Below are 22,430 nucleotides of genomic sequence, written 5' to 3' on the forward strand. Positions count from 1 at the left end.
GACTAGTGCAGGCTGCTGAAGAGCAGAAAATGCTTTTTTACACACAACCACCAAACAAAGGCTGCAACGCTGCTGGGTTTACAGTCACGAAATCCCTAGATCAGGTACTCATTCACTGTTGTAGCTCACGTGTTAATGGTAATTGAGAAAAATGACAGCATTGGTTATTGGTTCAAATGCTTTTAAATGGCTCATATTTGTGTTTCCCTCCTGGTGTTGTGCAAATAATAACTGTCTTTTTTTATTTACAGAGATGGGAAAAGCTGACGCTGTTATGCAACAAGTTTCAGTGGTGCCTTGAATAAATACAAAGGCCATGTTTAGTCGAGAACAGCCCTACTAGAAAAAGGTTTTCCTTTGCGTTTAAAGGAAAATCATGTCATCAAAACATTATGAAAACGATCCTCGTGTACAGAGATCTGCAAAAACAATGAAAAACGCTGTAGTATGCATGCTAGGCCAGTAGTTGGAGGTGTAACTTTGTAATGACACACAACAGAAAAACACCACGTGCATGCGTGAAGCGCAGCTGTGACGTCTCTGTTCTCACAGCATCCGCACAGAAAGGGTTAAAATTTCAAACGATTACACTCTGGAACCTGGTTTAGGAAAGTTGGGTTTTTCAGGCCCCCAAAATGCCGTTGTTGTGTAAACGGCCCCAAAGTCATTGAGAAGAAACGGATGCGACATGAGTTGAATTAAATATTTGTGATGAAAATCACTTAAAAAATAAATCTTACCATCTACAAAGACAAGAGGAAAAAAGGAGAAACCAAAGAAAATAATAAAAAGAACTGGAGCCCTAACAACTTTTACCTTTGAGAAGATTTCCCAGTTTGTGTTCTGAGCCCTCCTGACAGATCGTGTTGGATACTTTCCTAACTCTTGAACAAGCAGTGCCTATTCTTAGACATCTTAACCACAGAGCTGGATGTTTAGTTATATGAAGATTTCTTAAGTAGATTTGGCAGCCTGTGCAAAGAAAAAAACTGCAACATCTCTTACATGCAGATTGTTTAGACCCCTGTAATCTCATAGTTGCTGATAAGGTAGCGCCTTATACAATCAATCTTAGTTGTTCCACCTGAAAAAGGTTTGGGAAACACTGAGACGTATTTTGTGGCTCAGAGTATTGAAACAACACACTGACAAAAAAGAGTGATGGAAACAGATCCGGTGTGAAATCAAAAATATGACTGGGAATTCATAATTCAGATTACTCAGACACCACATGAAGGCAGCACAAGGATGCTGGTGTCTGCTACTTGCCCCGTAAAAGAACGACAGATCGTTGGACAGTGACATTTCTGTAACGTCGTATTGAGTTTACATAGTACACCACAGGGATGCTGAATCAATGCAAAATGAATATTTTATCATAATTATAAACTTATACATGATGTTGTTGTGGGACGGGCTGCATTAGCTGTCAAAGTGCATGTACTATGATGACGTAACAGAAAAACTAACACCTTATTTTGCAAAAATGATCAAAACTCAAAATGTTTCAAAAACTCAAAAGCTCTGATACTGTGAAAACAATCGGTCTGCCCATGACTGCTTTGCACCCAATTCTGGAGGAAATGTTTTCCTCTTCCTCTCAAAATACCTCCCACACCCCCGTCTCTCTCTCTTTGTTGTTTCTCACAGAGCAGTACATTGCCTCCCCACTCTGTCAGGAGCAAACTGTCCATCAGAGCCTCCATAATGAAAAGTGAGCTCTACCTCCTTTTTGCCCCCTTTCTTTTTCTCCCATCAGCTGCTGTCTTCTCCAACTTTCCTCCTCTTATTTCTCCATACCAACACCCTCTCTCGCTTTGCAAAGTCACAGTCAAAGTCAGCGGTAAAGATAATAGAAGTCTTCGGTATGGTGAGTGAGGACAGATTCATATTATAGGATAATAAAGCAAATCCTGTTTTTTGCGAAAGAGTGCTTGGATTTGTCTTGGGGGTATTAGCGGTGGCAAAATAATATAGTATATACATTTGGATGATCTTAAAAGTAAGTGGTTTAGGATTTTAGTGCTAGACTGTTAACTTCTAAAGACTAAAACATGAGATCTTATGAACACAATCGACATGGAAACCCCAAAGTGGTCAGTTTAGCCAACTGCTGAACTCTGCTGCTCTTTCTCAGTGTTGAAAACTTGCGATACACACGTATTATTAAAGCCCAAATTGAGGCTTTCGAGATTACATATTAATAAAAGGAAGAAAAAAGATGCTCATATTTTTGGATACTCTGATAATCCATGAGTTTTCCTTTGCAGAGACATCAAAATGTATGTCTGACAGGTAAAAGGTGAGACTTGACATGTACAGTTTTGTCATTCCCAATCAGTGACACAATCCTGAGAAAAGAGTTTTCAGTGACACCACTGACCCGTTGTCACTCTTCATTTCCATTTTCCGGGCCAGTGGTGGAGTTAACAGACGGCCGGACAGACGGATGGATTATCATGTTCAGAGTGAAACACATAAACACTGATAGTTTTGTGCTCAGTGTGCACACATATACACACGCAAAGAGGAAATGAGTTGTTGTGAATCTCACCTTTCCTGCTGCAGAGGCTCCTTTGTCCACCGAGAAGCTGCAGAGAAACAGACAAGCAGGTTAGTCACGGAGGGATTGTTGAGTCCTCACACGTATGCACACAAACACAAATTCACCTGTCCACACGTGAACACGTGCATTCAAACAATATATATTCATGGACTTTCTCTATTAAACAAAAAAAAATCCCTCAGCCGGGGTTATTCCTTCATTCCCAGGGTGCTGTGTTCCTCAGCAATAATAGCACATGATGGGAACCTGAGAAAGAGGTTCTCCAGTTCTGTATTCACTTAATACAACATGGGTTAGGTTAGGGAACTAAAATCATGACTCAGAGAGATGAAATTGCATGTGGCACGTGTCTTTGACTAAATTCTACTGTAAGAATGAATTAATTGAAAAAAGGCTAACCTTGGGTTAGAAACAAGGTCTAGGTCCAGGTTTTATTCCCATTTCTAAACAGGTTAAGGTTAGGAAAGAGGTCAAAAGTAAGGGTAAGGTAAGATATCCATAACAGACTATTCTCAATGCCAAGCAGGTTTTAAGGTTGGGAAAAAAGGACCTGAAAAACGGGCTCCATAACCCTCACATTTACTCCAACTCATTAAATTTAATCTTACATTTTAATTTGTTTATTGCTCTTCATCTGATCTGTCTCTTGTGTTGATATGCAGAGTAAACCACAGCTACTTTAGGGGCAGAGAGTGACATGAAAGAGTCGTGAACACAATAAAAGGGTTAATATATGTTAACAGAATATTGAATCAGAGAATTTAGGAACCTGGGAACTTATTATTCTGGGAAAATAGGACCCTGGAGTTATTGAGTGCCCCAGGGAAGACGTTTTTCTGTAGGACAACCTGAAAGCTAACGTCACACTGGGATTATCTCTTTGGATTTTTGGATCATTGCGAAAAATAATATCTGTGGTAAACAACATTTATACTTACATGTTTTTGTTAAGATAATCTTCACAAATGAATACCATAAGGCTGTAAAGCCATGTTGGGCGCGGTTTGGCTCGATGACGTTCTGTACTCTCATTTATCCACTTGTTAGCAACCGCCTTTTATGAGAAACATAAAAGCTTCAGTGTTCACGAGGGTGGTATTTACTGATGTATTTTATGTTGTAGAACAAAACATTAAAGTCACTTCAGCTTGTGTTAACCACAGACCTTATTTCATGCTTCTAACCAAAGAAAACATTAAAAAAACCCATTGACTTTAGGATGAGGGAGCTAAAGGTGCTAAAATGCTAACTGATTTCTGGGTTTTGAGACTCATTCCTAGGGTTCTCTGTAAAATACTAGGACCTTGGGAACATAGGATTCTGGTAAATAGGACCTTGGGGACTTAGGATTTTGGAAATATAGCCCTCAGGGGAACATAGGGGAAATGAAATGGGAAAATGAAACTGCAGAAACATAGGACTTTGAGAATAAAGGACTTTGGGAACATAGGACCTTGAGAGCATAGGACCAATCATAACCGTCATAGAAAGAAAAATCATGATACACTTAATAATGAGTGCTAATTTAAATGTATTGATTACTATAGGAGTGCAGATAATAAAGAAATGTTTATATAAATGAAAAAAACAAACACTTTTGCATTGTACTGCCACTCCAATTTGTACAGTATTACATAACCAGACTACAAACTGCAGCAACGCTCTGATAAGCTGTTTATAGTACATGAACACACCTTTTTTCTCTATCTTTATGATCTTAATCAGGCCAAGTTTGTTCAGTGCTGAGAAAGAGGGTCATTTTATTGGGATTTAAGACATCCTTGAAGTGTATTCATGCACTCATACACACAGGCACAATGTGACAAACTGATGTGCCTATACAATAAATGTACACACACAAGACCCTCATACTGACAATTCAATCATTCAAGAAGCAAACTTTAAGAGTAATTTAACAGTTAATAGTGAAGAGCTAATGTCACCGATTTTCTCTCTCCCTGTCTCTCTCTCTCTAACACACACATATTTTGGAGAGATATTAAAGAGGATCTGAAATATCTTGACAGACAGCTTTTCATCCCTCTGAATACATTTCTCATTTATCACAGGCTGATAAATGCACACTACCACAGATTTTTAAATCTTCGTCATGGCTTTCATGTTTGCTTAGCGATGTGGCAGAAACTGCTGCACAGTGAGGCATTTCTACAGGAGACATGAAATGTGCCTATCCCCCAGTCAGGCTTTTCAATAAATGTAAAACACGGACATCGAAATGCATGTCACCAACACGCACCGACACGCTCTCTGACTGCAAACATAAAAGCAAGCGTTTTGATATGTGTGGTTTTTTCAGCCCTATATTCTTGCCCGAGTGAAATGACTCGAGAAGATGTCTTTACAGCCTCAAGTGCCCACGAAGTAATAGGCTTTAAATCCATGAGTAAATGCGACAACTCACAGCGTTGCCTTCGGGAAGGAAATAATAGAAAATATATAATTAAATCCGAGTCAGAAAAAATACTGCAGTCCCACCTGCAATGCACATTAAATTCAGCATGGAGACCTGTTCTGGGATTCAAATTCAATTAGCCTGGTTGACTTTTGAGACCAACTCAGCCATTTATTCTCTCATAGTGATTTTTCAAATGTCTCCTCCTTGGCTGCTCTCTTTGTGCTGCCAGATAATTGGCAGTCTTTAAGGGAAAGATACTGAATGAAACACTGTGAGCAGCACTATCATCTCACTGATTTAATATGCAACATGGTAATGACACAAGCAGGGGAAAGCAAATTCTCTAATAAAGCATTATTTTGAGCTACAACAACCTTTTTTCCCCTCACGTATCAATTTGAAAGTATCCAAAATGAGAAATAAACCTATGGAATAATGAAAATGTATCCATGTACGTGTATATACTATACAAGGTAAAGACAGTGTGTAAAGAGATGCTTATGAATTTCATACACTGTATATATACTGTCATATAACATAACACCTGTTTCAGCTACCATCCCATTCTTCTTTCAGCAGCTTTTGCACTTTTACAGTTTACAGCTTCACTGCGTTGTTGTACTTAACATAGTAGTCAAATGTTTATGTTCATCTTGTTCTTTGTTTTATGTCTATTTCTGTTTGAGAGCAACAAAAAAAGGTTGAAATTCCTTGAACGTACACCACTTACTTGGCCGTTAAGGCAGATTATGATTCTGGTTCAGTTAGTAAAAGACTGGTTTAGGGTGGCACACAGGGGTGTTTCTAGGATTTTAAGGGCATTGGGGGCTTAGCCTGTACCACTGTATGGTAATTTATTATTTTTCTTATTATATAAACAAGCTCTATTTTGATGCTTTCCTATTGCACCCCACCATTAAAACAAATTATGATACTGCACAGGTTAGTAAAAGGTTAATTTAGGGCAACACAACAGGGGATTTCAAGGATTTTAAGGCAAAAAGAGGTTTAGCGAGGGAATTTTTTTATTTTGATGGTTTTTCGCTGGCACACAATTAACATTCAAAGTACATGTCTTAATAATTAAATAGTTAAAATGTGGAAAAAAATGTTAATTTAGGCTACTTTTTAGATTGATCATGAATTGTGATTTTAAAATAGGAGATGTTAATAAATACTATAATTAAACATTTACTGACTAGAGCTGAAAAATGGTTAAATGTATTTATGTTAACAGTGACGTTATGTAATAAGTATATTTACTCAAGTATTGTATTAAAGCAGGTACTTAAACTTGAGTATTTCATTTTCTTGCAGCTTTATACTTCTACTTCTCTACATTTCAAAGGGAAATATTAAACTTTTTCCTCCACTACATTCATTTGTCAGCTTAAGTTACTCTTATTAATACAAAATATAATCAACTAATAATGATTATTATAGATGTACCCAACAATATATAATTTAAATAAATGAGCTCCGCCTTTACCAGCTGCAACAGTAAAGAGAAAAACACAAAAATATATTACTATTTTAAAATGGACCAAACTGCTTTGTTTACTTTGGTACTTTAAGTATATTTTGATGCTGATACTTTTTTAGTTTCACTTGAGTAACATATTGAATGCAGGCCTTTTACATATAGCTGAGTAGTTTTACACTGTAGTATTGCTACTTTTACTTCCACCACTATATGTTTACATGAGTATAGGAATATTAAATTGATTAAAACTACTACTAGTTTTTTACCTGCCTTCTGGTGTATATTTTTTTTCCTTTTCAGATTATTACATTTTTGAAATTATATTGTAATGCTGCTTGGAAATTAGCGCATGTTAATTTATTTATGCCATTTATGTAACTTTATCAAAATTAGGGCAATTGCAATAATGTCCCAAATCAAACATAAAAAACGTAATATTATTTCAGCTGTGTCTTCATTTCCTTGCAGAGAGACATCAGAGTGAAACAAATGGATACATACAGAGGACAACCATCTGTCTCTTCCTCGCCTCTGCAAGAAACACTGGGATAACCATGACAGAACATCTCAGGGGACGATTCATCCAGAAATTCACTGTCGATGTAAATGTTAAATACCTTTTATAGCCCCGTTTGTTTTGGGGAATCAGAGAGGAATTACAAGTTCTGAGTTGTCGGGCTGTCAGGTTGTATGTTATTGAGTTGATGAGAAAATGAGTCTGGCATTTACATCAGACTTTAATTTGGCTGTTAGGGATCACATTTATTCCAGGTCATGAGCTGCAGATGAGCAGCTCAGGTGTGGCATTTTGAGAGGAGCTCTGGCAGTTTTCCAGCACAGCTGCACATTGCATTTTTACTTTTGCAGAAAAGAGTGAATCAGAGTTCTGCCATCCGACAGACAGACGTCTGATCACATTAGGTGGTTAAAGACTGAGGCGTCTACTTTAGTCAAAGACGGAGAGGACGTTTTTTTTTCAACTTGGTGTTCTCTTCATTATCTCTGTAAAGTATTTTACCAGCTGCACTGTTCTCAAGTCCCAGGCTTCTTTCTTGTGTCATTTTATAATAACAGTAAAATCTGAAAAGTTGATTTTGCTGAAACCGATTGCCTTGAAAATATGTAAATATAGCTTTAAATATAGGTTGACTTTATATCTAATTGTTATTTTTATTCAAAATGTAGTTATATTTACTTGAGTTGTTGCAACTTAAAAAATGACAAGTATAGTTAAAACAATCTTAAATGTTGAAAAGTCCAACTAACAGTTACAAGTCCAGTGTGTAGGAAACAAAGGCATCTATTGGCAGAAACTGAGTATTATATTCATAACTAACATGACTGATTTCATTGTTTATAATCACCAGAAAAATAAAAATCATTAAGATTTTGTAACCAAAGAATGAGCCTTTTATAACAACATTCAGCACAGGTTTTTACACTGGCAGACTCTTATATGAACAATATAAAATATTTCAAGAGGTTAAAAATATTTATATATTATTATTTTATTTATATATGTATTATTTATATTTATAAATGGAATAGTTTATCATTTTATCAGAAATCTCATGCCCAGCTAACATCCAGTACAGATCTAGACTCCTACTGAGAGTCTTGTCGGTCTTTAATTTAATCAGGCTTTATTTTTGTTATTTATTCATATTTCTCCACTAAAATAAACTACTTTTAAATGAGGGATCAATTTTCACCTCTTTGTTGTCTTTTTTTTGTTGCTTTTAGGCATTTTGTTTCATTTGCTGTGTGGAAATGTTTTTAATTGAAGTGTTTCTGTCTGTGGGTGGTTGAGTGAAAAAGGCTGTGCACATGTTAATATAATTCATTATTGAAATAAATTAAATTTAAATGAGGAAGCATTTTTCCCTTAATGTTTGAATTTCTGAAAATGTAATTATACCTTGATGTTGGTACTTTAATAAACAAACTGTAAAAATTAGCATAAGCAGGTCAGAGCAACAGGACTTTGTTTTGGTATTTATCAGCGGACCAGATTTTCATGGCTAGGTCAAAACTCACCCCGCCACGCTGCTGTTGGCGGAGCTCTCCCCAATCTGCGAGCTGGCAATCCACTTCGTCTCCCCCACCACCGTCCTGGCGTGCGGCAGGCGACCCACGTCTTTCACCGTCATCATCAGGTGCCGCGACGACTTCAGGACCCGGACGGCTTCGTCGTGCGGGATGCTCAGAAAGCTGCGGCCATTCACCTCTAAGATCTGGTCGCCAACCTGCGGGGAGGGGAGGGAACACAGAGGCACGGCGGGGGGGACTGAGCAAGGCGGCATGGGTGGAGCAGGCAGAGGCTGTTGCATGCATAGGTTCATACAGTAGGTCAAAGGTCAGAGAGAGGTAACGTAACAGATGGAGGCGGTGGAGTGCATGAAATATTTAATGGATTAAAGCGAGATAAGTAGGTTGTAGGTTTCTTGTTAAAAATTGTGGCCCTCTCAGGTTGGTCAGCCAACAGAAATAATTACACAGAGAATAAAGTGTTCTCAGCTCACTGACAAGTTCACGACCAGAACTGTTTAATATGTAATTGAAAAGGCTTTCATATGTAATTTCATATTCTGTCAAAGGGCTGAGCATGGAGGCAGCGGCAGAGGGAGCATAATGGCGTCCATACAAAACACCACTTTGGGCCGTACCTCCTGTCTCCTATAATGAGCTGAGGTATTGTAGTTTTAACCTCGAGGTCAACCCTCCGAGGAGTGTCAGAGACCCTCGTCTGTGCTGAATGAGGCTGAAGCACCATCTCAACCTCAAACTGCACTTTTCCTATGATGTGTACGTCTCCTCTCTCTGATCGAGGTGTGTACGTCTGCAAACATGGAGAACTTCCTGTGCTCCATGTTTGAGGTTTAAGATGTACCTCAATAAAGAGCTGATCAGCAATCAGCCACAAAACAAATAAACAGTGTGAGCACTGCAACAGAAACACTATTAAGTCTTTAATTTCAGCCTCTTATAGTACAAGTATTAAGTGTAAAAGTCACAATTTTAAATAGTCCCCTGTCCCCATGGATGGATTACTGAGTGGGCTTACTGGACACTGGCTACGGGGCCCAAAGTGGTTCACCTGGAAAATGTCACTCAATCAACATGTATTGATCAAAAGGAGTTGAAAAAAAATTGTTGACAAAGAAAAAGAAAAAGACCACAAAGAGATACAAAGGAACTTTAAAGGGACACAAAATGACTAGAAAGCAACAAGAAGCAACCTAAAGGGGACACAAATTGACAAACAGAAATGATAAGAAAGACACAAAATTAGTTCAAATAGACCCAAAAAACTACAAAAGAGTTAAATAAAACGCAAACGCAAGGAAACACAAAATGACCAAAAAGAAAGAAAATTACCTCAAGAAAACACAATATTAGCTCTAAGAGACCCGAACAACGTCAATATGACAAAAAACAATCATAAGGAGACCAAGAAGGATTACAAAAAGGCACAAAACACCGAAAAAAAAATTACTTCAAAGAGACACAAAGGTACCTCAAAGAGACTCAAATGACTACAAAAAGACACAAAACAACATGGAGATGCAAAAATTACTTCAGAAATACAAATAATTAGCTACTAAAGAAACAGTGATAACTACAATAAGACACAAAAACACAAGTGGACAAAAAATGACTACAGGGAAACATAAAACAACCAAAAAAGACAAAAAATTAGCCTTAAGAGACCCAAATGACATGAAATGACATTAAACAAAGTAAACAACCACAAGCCAACACAAAATGACTACTAAGCCACACAAAAGCAACAAAAAGGCACAAAATTAACACAATATTACACACAACTAGTTTGAAAAAAACAAAAAAAACCCCAAAACACCAGGAGACACAAAATGACAACAAAGGGACAAAAATCAAATAAAAATGTCTGTGTGTCTTGCTCCTTTGTAGGCAAGGTGGTGGGGCTCCTTTGCATATGTCTCCCAGGGGCCCATTGTCTAATAATCCATCCATGCATGTCCCCCAAATGTAAAGAAAATGCTCTGGGTGAAGAAAATAATGACAGGTAGTTTGGTCATCTGAGTGCTCTGCACTGACTCTATTAAGTCTTCCCGTCACCATAACTGTAATAAATTAGTCACAGAGGACGGACTCGCCACTCCCCCTTCACAAAACAGCACAGAGTCGCTGGTCTTGTAAAAGACTTTTGTCTGGCCTCTCAACTTGATGTATTGTTTAGCATTTCAAAAAAAGTTCCCAAATATTACTTTTTGTCTCTTTGTTCTGTTCCCATTTTACTCTGATCAGCCAACCGAACCTCACAGTCATTTCAATGTTCTCTTGGAGCGTCAGCCAATGCAAACTGGAGATTAAAGACATTCACAGTCTCATACCTTTCACTTTCTTGGATGTTTTCCAACAACCTGCGGTGACCCAACATCATATCTGTCAGCGCTAATGCACTGCAGCACCTCCACAGCACCTCGGAGGCAGCTGAGGACATCCTCCACATAAACCTATACCTTTATCAGCCGCTGCAATGGCACAATTTTATTATATGTGGTAGGACCGCTTGATTGGATATGCAAAGAGACACCTAATCAAAACTGTATTTACAGAAGCAATCAATCTAATCCAATCTAGCAAGCACCATAGCAGTGAGAACCCACGCTGCTGCCACAGCGAACACTTCTTATTCACGCTGTCAGGCTGAGCTGAAGCCGCAGGGATGAAAGACAGATTTTAAGACAGATTACAAGCTGTTTGTTCCAGCTGTTTGCATTACAAAAAGGCATGAAAAAGAGTCAATAATCTGCTTCTTATGGACTTAATACAGTGTTTGACAACCCCAGAGCTTGGTTTATTGTGAGCTCAGAGCGGTTTATCTCAGTTTCACTTGGATTTGACACAGCTTGAGAGCGCACATGGCTTTAAAATGCACCAAAAACAGCTGACACAAACGCGCCAGTATGTTTCTTCATTTCATATCTTAGTCACTTGAAGAGGAATGGCATATTGGTCGGAACATTATATTATCATATCATACGTATATTTTTGAGAGTGGGCTGACTCAAAATTATGTAAGGTAAATGTGTGAACTTGTTTTTCTTGAAATGTTCAATGTTTTTAAGCAAATGCCTGAAATTTCAGGATTTGCTATGGCACTACAAATTGAGCTCAGGTGCATCCTGTTTGCACTAATTATCCTTGAGATAATCTCTAAAACTTGATTTGTCTCCCTCAGACATTTCGACTTGTCGCAGCCGGAAATGCACAGGTGTTACTAATAACATTAACAATGGCTCTGTGTCCCGGTGAGCCAGCGAGCCAGCATGCACAGTAATACTGGGGCTGTGTGCAAAATCACTCCTCGTGTTGATTTTTTGCTCGAGTAATCGATCAGTTCTTTGGTCTGTAAAATGTCAGAAAATGGTGAAAAATGTCAGTGTTTCCTAAAGTCCAAGATGACAACCTCAAACGCCTTGTTTTGTCAGCGACCCAAAGATATTCAGTTTACTGTCATGAGGGAGTAAAAAAACAGAAAATATTCACATTTAGGAAGCTAGAATCAGAGAATTTTGACTTTTTTTCTTAAAAAATTACTCAAACCAATTAATATATTACCAAATGAGTTGGCAATTGATTTAATAGTTGATGATTAATCGATTAATTGGAGTAGCTTTACTATACAGAGCACTATATTTCCCTATCATAGTGTGAAATCCCTTCTGCTGCACTAAATATTGCCCCTTAAATTCGACTTATATGTGTCAATGGCTAAGACACTACTTTTTGCCAGAGGTGAAAGAAGTAAGAAAGAAGTAATAAAATGCGTTTATTATATCAGTTTATCCTGTCGCTAAACCAAATCAGTGTGCTGCCGATGACAATAAAGTCAAGAAAAGTTTAAGTTTAAGTAAAAGGGCAGTGCTATAATGTAAAATTACTGTGTTACAAGTAACTGTATCAAAATATACTAAAAGTACTCATTATGCAGAAGGCCTGATTTAGAATAAATCACATTTTATCGTGTATTATAATTATTGACACATTAATATGTAAGCATCACTCATGTTGTAGCCGGTTATAATGGAGCTAATTTTAACTACTCAGAGTACAATAAGACAACTCATTATTTATTATATTTATTACATATTATTTATTAATAGTTGATCATTTTTGAATATTGATTATTTTTTGTATTAATAATGTTATACAGAATCAGAAAACTTTTTTGATCCACGCCCTGATGTGAGGCTTTGAGGATTATAGAAAGAAGAAATGAGAATTACAAAAGTAGAATGTAAGAAAAAGTGCATTATGCTTCAATTTTCACACCAGTACATAAAATATTTCAAAAATAAAACATGTATAACTTGCTGAGTATGAAAAAAATATAAACAATATGATGTACATTATGATGTACACCACACTATACAGAGGTAGAAATGAGAATAAGCAATACATGTATATAGCCCACAACATGTGCCTCATATGTTAGATATACATTCAAGACCAGTTTTGGGAAGAAGTCAAATACTTTTATACTTAAATGAATGTACTGAGTTACATTCTAACGTTACTACAGTCCCACAATGCAAAATGTCCCACTTTATGACTGAAAAGAAATACTATAATTAGGTGTATGCCTCCGCCAACCAGTCAAGATGCAGTTAACACCCATATCTGTTCAGACTCATATATGTAGAGAAGACTTTGAAGGAATTTCATAAAAGGTATTAATTTACAAATTCTTAAACCTGGATGATTCACACACCTCTTCCTGGAAGCACAGATGATCCAAACAATCAGCAAAGATCGACACCTAAGATTAGTGTCACCACTTCAGTATCCGACCAAATGTCTCCACTTTTGTTTCTGATTTATGGCGATGAATAATGGCCAGAAAAGTGTTTTGGCAGAATATTGTGATGTGAAAGTGAAGTTGACCTTTTGGATATAAAATGTCATCACTTCATGGTTTTATCGTTTACAACATTTGTGTGAAATGTGCTTCATATCTAGTGTATGAAAGCTTGAGTTATGGCTCAGAACGTGGTTTGTAAGATCACAGTGACCTTTGGCCACCAAATGCTAATCAGCTCATCGCTATAGCCGATATCTCCGACACCGTGCAACTCACACCGAAACAATCGAGACTGATAAACAGCACCACAGGTACGAGGAAATGTTTTTGATTTTGGGGTGAACTGTCCCTTTAAAGCTCTGCTGTGTGTCAGCATCAGTTAATCTAGTCAGATTATTTGCACCTGCTCTATTTGACAAGTGAATGGAAGTTTGATTTTCAGTCTAATTACAAGCTGATTGAGTTTTATGACCCTCAGAGCCTCATTCAAAACCGCATTGTTAATTATGGAGGAGCGAGTTAGAGAATGCCAATATACTGTATTCATCTTCCAAAGAAGTTCCTTACTGTTGTAATGGTTCAGGACAGACCGATCAATATTTCACAACATTAGATACTCCACTCTGAAGTTCTTTGTGGTGTTCTCTTTGGTAAATTTAGGGACCTGTATTATGTATTATGTAACCCTTTGAAACTTGAGCAAATTATCTTGATTTCTTTCCAAAACATGGGAAGAAAAGAACAAGCAATGAAACACAAAATGATCCAAAAAAATGCAATAAATTGGTAAAAAGTAGACTAGAAAAGAATGACCTGAAATTTAGTAAAATATAAAATAAAATGAAATGTAATAATAATGTGTAATAGTAATAGTAATAATAATAATAATAACAAAATAATAACAATAATGATCCAAAAAAAAACCCCAACAAAATGGCCTGGAAAATGGACCTGAAATTTTGTAAAAAAAATAAATAAAATGCAATGTAATAATAATAATAATAATAAAATAAAAAGAAAGTTGAAAATCAACAACAGCTGAAAAATGTATAATAATTCTGTAACATAATTTCAAATATGAAATTTTGATCATTAGAAATGGTTTTTCTCTAGCCTTTTTCCCTAGACATTTTTAAAAATAATTTTCTGTTTTGAAAGGAATTGTAGGGCCTACAAGCATCACAAGTACAATTATGTTTCTCTAGGTTTCAAAGGGTTAACACAACACACTGACAACCACTTTGTGTATATATTTATATATATATATGCACAGACATTTCCATTCACACACACACATATACAGCTTTTATGTGATTAACATTGAGTCACTTAATTGTGCTGCTGCATCTCCTGCCGTCATCAAGTTGCCACTGACGTCTCTGCTCTCACTCCGTCTCTGTTCTCATTATTCTGCTCCTCCTCGCTCTCCTCCTCTCCCTCATTATGTTTCTATTTGAGAGTAGATGGGCCCTGTCCTGAGTCGCAAGCACTTCATTTTTTGTGATCAATCTATGCGTCACACCAGAGGCGCTGTCGCAGCGCTGCAATCTGGGCAATTAAACATTAACCAGAGGCAATGATGTTTACGGTTAAAATTTTAATCGATGTTTAGTGTGCAGTGAAATGCCACAACACTTTTTCCTCCAGACTCCCAATTATAAACACACAATAATTCTCCCTGAAGCTGCGGACACACACCTGCATGTGACTGAGGATTCCTCAGTACCAGGCAGGACAAGGGAAAAGAGTTTAGGTGATTTCATACTGATTTTATGGATTAATCCATGGCGGTAAGTAAAGGTAAACAAGCTGCCATTACTGCGGTGGCATCTCACCTGTCAGATATAAATGATTTTAGAAGCTGCAGCCACACTGTCGCACAGGGTGACATGTTCCTTCATCACAGCGAACACACACGCTGCAGTTTATTTTGAGTCAATCCCACACACACCATCCTGCTGCCATAAATACTCACTGGAGCACCAAAACTTTATTACTCAGAAGCTAAAAATAGGCCCCACAAATGCACTATTTACTGCTGTTCAAGTTGGCAAGACAAAATACCCAAAATTTAGTAGTCAATAAAAAATACCAGTTAAACTCCAAGGTTCGATATCGCGGTAAAAAACAAAAACAAAGCAATAAATCCAATGTACTCAAACATGTACTTATTTATTAAAAACCATTAAATTTAATCAAATTTTATTATTAATCCTTGATGATCTGCCTTGAATGCAAACTACTAATAAGCACCTATCAGGCAAAACATTACAATAACTGACAGGTGAAGTTAATCACATTGATCATCTTGTTCAAATGCAATTTTCTGCTGGCAAACCTGTCCTGGCATTCATTTGGATGCCAGTTAACACTCAACCAAACACCGCAGCAGACAAAGTACACCTTACAGTAACCCTGATGGCAGCCGCCCCCTTGCAGGACAATGGGCCATGCCACAACAAAAAAACTGCTCAGGAGTGATCTGAACACGACAAAGAGCTCAAGGTGTCGACCTGACCTCCAAATTCCCCCACACGATCCACTACCTGTGCTCCCATTACAAAGAACTTAAAATAATTGCTGGCCTTGGAAAAAACACTTCTCTTTTCAACAAGTTAATGTGGAGCTTTCGCTGCAGCTGCACTTTTATCCGCATGTTGTTCTTAAGTGCTAGTAGGCGTTCTGCTTCTTCCTTCGGCATTGAATTAGACTGGAATACTTGTGGGCTACGCTGACTCATCGGTAACTATGGTACTGAAAAAAATCTGAATTTTGGTATCGAATTGCATTTAGTGTTTGCACTGTGTACAAAACACAAATGAAAAACAAAAAAACAAATGGCACACATGAAGGGAAAGATGGAAAAAAAACAAACTGACGCATATTGGAGCTGCGTCACATCATCAGCTCCAGAAAATGAACATGCCTCTATGTTATATATTGTAGAAAGTTATCCATGGAAAATTACTGAAACAAATGTATTGCACACAATAAAATTCCATGACTTTTCCAAAACTTTCAATTATTCTTCCTGATTCCATGACTTTTCAAGGCCGAAGAATTGTGACTGTTAAATGCAAAGACTTTTCTGGGTTTTCTGTGACTGTGGGAACCCTGTTATTTTGGATTTTATCTGACTAGAAAGCTGGAAAACATGGAATGTAAGTTTGTCAGCAAATTTAGTCTGAAAATGATTGCTGCCTGTGGCTGCAAATTACTTTTTCTTTTTTTTTTATCCATCCTGTCAATGTTGGTCAAAGTAGTGAAGTTTTTCCCCCTCAAAATCTAAAATGTAGTTTAAAGACTTATGTTTGACATTCACTTTCACAAAGGCTACTTTCATCCACCAGTGAGGGCGAATACTTAGGGAGATCAGTTCAGCCAACAGCTTTGTAGAGCCAGTGAACCTGAATTTCTGTGGACCGTGACAGTACAGTAACGGCAGCAGAGGATGCAACATATTAATCAGAGGGCAGATTAGTATAAAGGCTCTGCAATGTAATCTGCAATAATAACTCTGATAATCTTACTAACATACAGGCAGTAAAAAGATTAAGCCAAAAAGACTACAGAAGCACTTAGAATAATTCTCTCTCCCCACTGTGCTGCCTTGCTAATAATCCTTAAAAGAAGATTCTCCCCATTTTTAGATTTAAATGCAAATTAAAGTGTGCCACTTGGCAAGTGCTAAGTGATGAATTGTATTCCCCATCTTCTTCTGCTCACACTAATTGCCCCCCCCCCAAAAACTCCCCCTTCAGCTCTCTTTTCTTTCTGCTTTTACAAGATGACTTTGTGATCTCTGACTGCTAAAGAGCAGATTTTTGTGTTTAAGAAAACCCAGATGGATATATGAGGAATATAGATTCAAAGAAGAGTTTCTTTGTATTTACACATCTAAAAGAGTGTAACATAAATCCCAGTATGTCTTTGATGAGACCCTGATCTGTGTTTAAAAAACTGCAGCAGATCAGTGATGGAAGGCGAGCGGACAGACTATTACGCTCCCTTTGAATTGTCCTACTCGAGCGTTTGATCAGGACTATTGTTGAAGATTCTTCTGACATTATCAGAGCTCTGTGATGAACCGTCTGGGTCAGACAGCTCAGGGCTGAATGGTGGCGGACACACAGAGGGGAGATAGAGGGATAAAGTGGCAGCTCCACACCGCTGATCCCTAAAGCTACATTAAGAAGAGGGAAGCTGTTTTATCTGGTCCTTTGGCACTTCTTTCACTCAAATGCTTCTTTTTCGACCAGCTCTCTCTCAGCTGTGTGTGTGTGTGCGTGTGTGTCCCGTTGGTCAGATTTATCCTGCTGTTTCCAGATATACCCACATTTTATCTGGATCAGGCTGAGATGAACTGCAGTCCATAATCAGAACATGCCTGAATTTTATCTTGTGGGACTGCAGAACTGCCTGCATCAACAGATTTAGTTTCTTACTTTCTTAGCGATTATCTGTTACAGCAGCGTGTAATGTGAGAGGCCAGTCTTTATCTTTCTCTTAGATTACAATACACTGAAAAATAATCTCCTGGTGAAGTCATTTTCAGTTCTAAAAGTTTTATCTCCTTAAAAAAGTGAGAAAAACTAGAGTTACCAGACGGTGGTTGTATGCCTTCATACACCAGTCAAATTACACTTACATCCATGTCTGAAAACATGGATGATTCACACACATCTTCCCCACGGCAGCAAAGAAGATTTACACAATCAGCGCAGTTTCAACATTAGTGATGAGAAACTGCAAATATAAAATAATGGAACCACATCAAAGTCACATGATGGTAGGAACTGGCCCCCTTATGATGCAGCAGGCGCTACACGAGGTGTTCATGCATCACATAACTCTTCAAAAGCTGAGCGGATCATCCAGAAGTTTTGAATCCATAATTCCTCTGTGACTTTGTGGACTATCACCTCCCAGAGATCCCTCACACATGGTCGCTCCTATGTATAAAGGACTTGCTTTTCCATTATCGCTCACATAACACGTCTACGTCGCCTTCGACTGGAAATAAGTCGAAGGCGACGCATATGATAAGCATATGAATTCTTGAGCTAAAAGAACATTTTATGAAGCCACAGTGACTTTTGAACTTCAATCACCAAATTCTAACCAGTTTATTCTTTAGTTCATGTGAGCATTTGTATCAAATTTAAAGAAATTACTTCATGGTCATCTATTCAGCTCATCTTTGACTCTAAGTGAATGTTTGTGCTGATATTGAAGACATTCGTTCTGGGTGTTCTTGAGATACCAGGTTTATAAAAAATTAGTTCAAGGCTACATTTACCTTCACTTCTGTCCGCCAAACCTATTCAGTTATTCTTGGAGTCCAAGTGGAAGTCGGTGCAAAATTTGAAGAAAACCTCAAGGCTTGAAATATTGCCTTCACAAGAATGGGATATTTATAAATATGTACAGATGGACGCACGGACAACCCGAAAACATGCTTCTGGCCTCTGCAATCACTGGTAAAAAAACAAAATAAAAACAAAACATAGCTGTGCAATATTCATCTTTCAATTATTGAAAAGCAGCTAAGTATTTTTTTCATTAATCTTCAGCAGTTCAAACTCAAAAAATGTTTCTGCAGCAATTTGGGCTAGAAATTGCTGCGTGCCAAAGTTGAAAAGATCTTTAATTCACCTAGAATTTAAAGCCCTAAAGGAATTCAAGCACAGGGCAGCTTTGACATCATATCTGAAATGTGACATGTATCTGAAGTTATCTTTGCCGAGTAAAGCTCACACTGATGTTGACTGATCTGGGTTTCAATCAGCAAAGTTTTCAGATAACACAGTAAATCTGCTTTCTGGTCCAGCCTCTTAAGTCTGACTATTTTTCGATCAATGCCAGAGTCTATCTTTGTGGAGCCAGTCCCAGGGGTGAAAACTACGTCCACTGATTTCCAAAAAAGAACGTTGTGCTTGATCAGACAGTAAAGAAAGAGGAGAGCGCTGCACTGGCTACATGTACAAAGACAGGTGTATAGGTTAAAAACTGAAGTCAGCCCCTACACCAAATGACTGTTCAAGCAATTTTACAGTCACAAATTTCCAGTGTTGGAATAAAATCGCGAAAGTTTTACCTCAGCTGGTGCACGTTCTCGGGATCTTGATTGTTTAGTATAAAGTGGTCAAAAATCTCAGTGCGAGCTGTCTCTCGTCTTTTTCTTGTATTGACATGTTTACTGTAATATTATTGCATGTTTGACATCTTAGCGCACACAAATAGTGAAGCTTAATGACCAGTGTGACCATAATTATCCTCGGCAACCAATAGCTGCACGTTCTCCGGCACCAAACCTGGTAGACCGTAAACATAAAAGGGACTCAAGACCATGAAGATGTCTCAGCTCTCGTGTACAAAAAGGAAGAGAAACTGGTCGATATTTTTTCTACAGTATTTAAATGACAATAGTAGAACATGATGTTTCTCAATTAAAATGCTATTTACTATGAATAAAGGCTTTGTACGTAATCTAGACGTCTGGGTCTCTCTAGACCTGCAAATCACCACCAAATCAGCCCTGGATGACCTCAACTACAGACAGTGTTTGGGAGCTAACTACAAAGGTGACTCGCTGGTGCTTCATTAGAGTTAAAGGCATTCAAACAAAACTAAATACGTGACAACTGTGATCTCTAACCGTCTCTGAATGTGTCTCTAGTGATTTAATTTCAATCACATCTGCATTCAGAGCTGCTCAATAATCCAAGTCACATTTCTGAAAATGCGGCTGCACGTTTCTAATCTCTGCTTCTCATATCTCAGCTCCTCTGACATCTCCTCCGCTGTTTCTGTCCCTTGGCAGAGAGAGGAGAACAGCGGAGAGATTAGATATCGACTGCGTCTAACTGTCATACCTTTGTCTTCTTAAATGGACACAACTTGTTAGAAGATAAATTAGAGTTTGCTTATTAACCGTAGCTGCTTTCCAAAAATGAAAAGGACACACGCAGCATGCCAAACTCCAGACAACACATTTATCTTCAGTTTGAGACCTTCACCGGAAATTATTAAACTTTAATTAGAGCCATTAGCTCCCTAACTTTCCTTTGTATTGCTCGTTACAGCTTTTAACAAGTCATTTTTGATTTTTTTTATTACTTCAGCAGACTTCCTTTTCTTTTCTATGATTTTCTTCCAGTTTAATTTCTTTCCTCTAACCTCTTTTCTCCTCTCCTATGCCTTCTGTCCCCCCTCGTCTTCCTCTCCTCACCTTCTCCACCTCCATCACACACTCTCTCTTTCCCCTGGCTTTTATTTCCTCTAATTATAGTATGTCTTCTCCTTTGTCCTCTCCCTGTCCGCCAACTACCAAACTCCACTGCAGTTATCCGGGATTCCCCTCAGCCGTCAGCCACATCAGAAACGCTTTCTCTAAAACACCTGAACATAAATCATGCCGCATTTTTGTGTAACCTCACAAATGAACAAAGCAGACTAAGTTCACAAGTTACTGGGGCTCAGTCCATCCTCAGAGAGCAGTAATGAGAGGGAAAGCTGATATCGATTATTTTCTGGTGCACTGATTCACAGTCACGATCTTCAGGATATGAGGCTTTATTAAAAAGGTCAGCACATTTTTCAAACTGACAAACACACTCCAGAAAGCAGATAATTGTGACCAAGTGTATTCCCTTGTTCTTTAATATCATTGGAGTCTAACTTTAATGAATTACTCATGATATGTAGAAAAATTGAAAAGAACCAGCCGCATGTGTCAGCTTTTAACCTTTAAAAGGTTAAGTCTTTAAGTAGAAGCCAAGATGTTATGATCTTGTTTCATGCAATTTATCTGTAATACTTAGATACTTAACTTTTATTAGTGTTTATTTTAAGATATATTTTGATTATTATTTGACCAAAAAACACATAATTTGGACAAACAGGCATGAGCAGCATGGCTGACTAACAAAAGTGTTAAAGCACAAATGAGTTGAATTTGTTTGTTAAGATTTTAGGTGACAAAACCTGCAACACCAATAATGAATGAACAAGTCTGCCCCCAAAATGACCATTTGTGTGCCAGTCTCTCACCCCATGTTACAATGAATTCATGAAGAAAACTTTGTTTTTCTCGCATGTCTCCAGTGAACAAAGAATCCAAAAACAGAGAAAATTCTTGATGAATTGAAGTCAAAGGTGTCCGCCTCGAACAACAGCAAAACTACATCGAAATATCCTCTCACAAACTTTTACAAAAGTACACTTTTATTTTGTTATTTTTCATTATTATCACTGATTTAAAGTGAAACTTTTCAAAGCCAGACTCCATTGACAAAAACAGTCATTCTACATCTCTAAACACGGAAGCTGCTGTTAAACTTCTCCCTCAATCGTGTTATTGTTATTGTGTACTTTTGGTGTTTTTAAGTTAAGATTTTAACAATCACACAATAACAAAAACAAAGAATTGATCGAGGTGGTGGGAGACCAGCAGCTCCCTTGTTCAGCAAGTTAAAATAACTGTTTTTATTTTATTGTCTTTGCTCAATGGAGACAAAACAAATAATTTTCTTTACAAATTTTATGAATCACGATGTGACTATCTCATATACAAATAGAGCACTGGCGGAGGCTGAAGTATTCTTTTAAAAATTCTTTTAAAATAATATTTTTAATCAATGCCAAAAAATATATTTAGAGTCGAAAATGTTCCATAGATTCTGATACATTTTTTTCCCCCTTTTTTTACACATGCTCAGCTGTTTTTCACGTCAAGCTAAAAAAACTGATTAAAGGTATTCATAGCTATGGATAAAAATATCTATTATAACAACATAATGTATTTTTAATTATGGAATCAGGTAACTTAAAAATTTCAAATATTTTCCTTCACATTTTCTTTCTTTACAAATTATGGGACAGGCTACTTGAATTAACCTAAAATGACCGAGTTAAACCTCATAGAGCCTGAGCCACATTTAGGGCTTTACTTTGGTCTTTTAAAGAACCTGTTCAGCTGATTTATCTAAGAAAAATTCCTGGCTTCATGAATTCTAATCCTCAATCTAAATATAGAATATTTGGGCTTTAAGAACAGAAAATTAAGGAGTTCTGTTTCCTAAAACATAGCTGCTGTTTGGCTGTATTTTTTTCT

At 37.5% G+C, this 22,430-nt stretch overlaps 1 protein-coding gene across 2 annotated transcripts in view; it reads right to left on the reverse strand.

Moving 5' to 3' along the window:
- whrna (whirlin a) overlaps window positions 1-22,430 on the reverse strand; it is a 181,527-nt gene that overhangs the window by 43,467 nt on the left and 115,630 nt on the right. The window contains exons 4-5 of one of the 2 annotated variants that reach the window (XM_088071000.1): window positions 8,503-8,786; window positions 2,555-2,591 (exon numbers count right to left, since the gene is read on the reverse strand). In XM_088071000.1, the coding sequence (XP_087927126.1) occupies window positions 2,555-2,591; window positions 8,503-8,786 (321 nt within the window). The remainder of the gene's footprint in view (window positions 1-2,554; window positions 2,592-8,502; window positions 8,787-22,430) is intronic. The other variant, XM_088070999.1, reaches the window with a different exon arrangement.

This window comes from Plectropomus leopardus, chromosome 20 (assembly GCF_026936395.1).
Source record: "Plectropomus leopardus strain MGB_pleo_1.0 chromosome 20, ASM2693639v1, whole genome shotgun sequence".
Classification (NCBI taxonomy): domain Eukaryota; kingdom Metazoa; phylum Chordata; class Actinopteri; order Perciformes; family Serranidae; genus Plectropomus; species Plectropomus leopardus.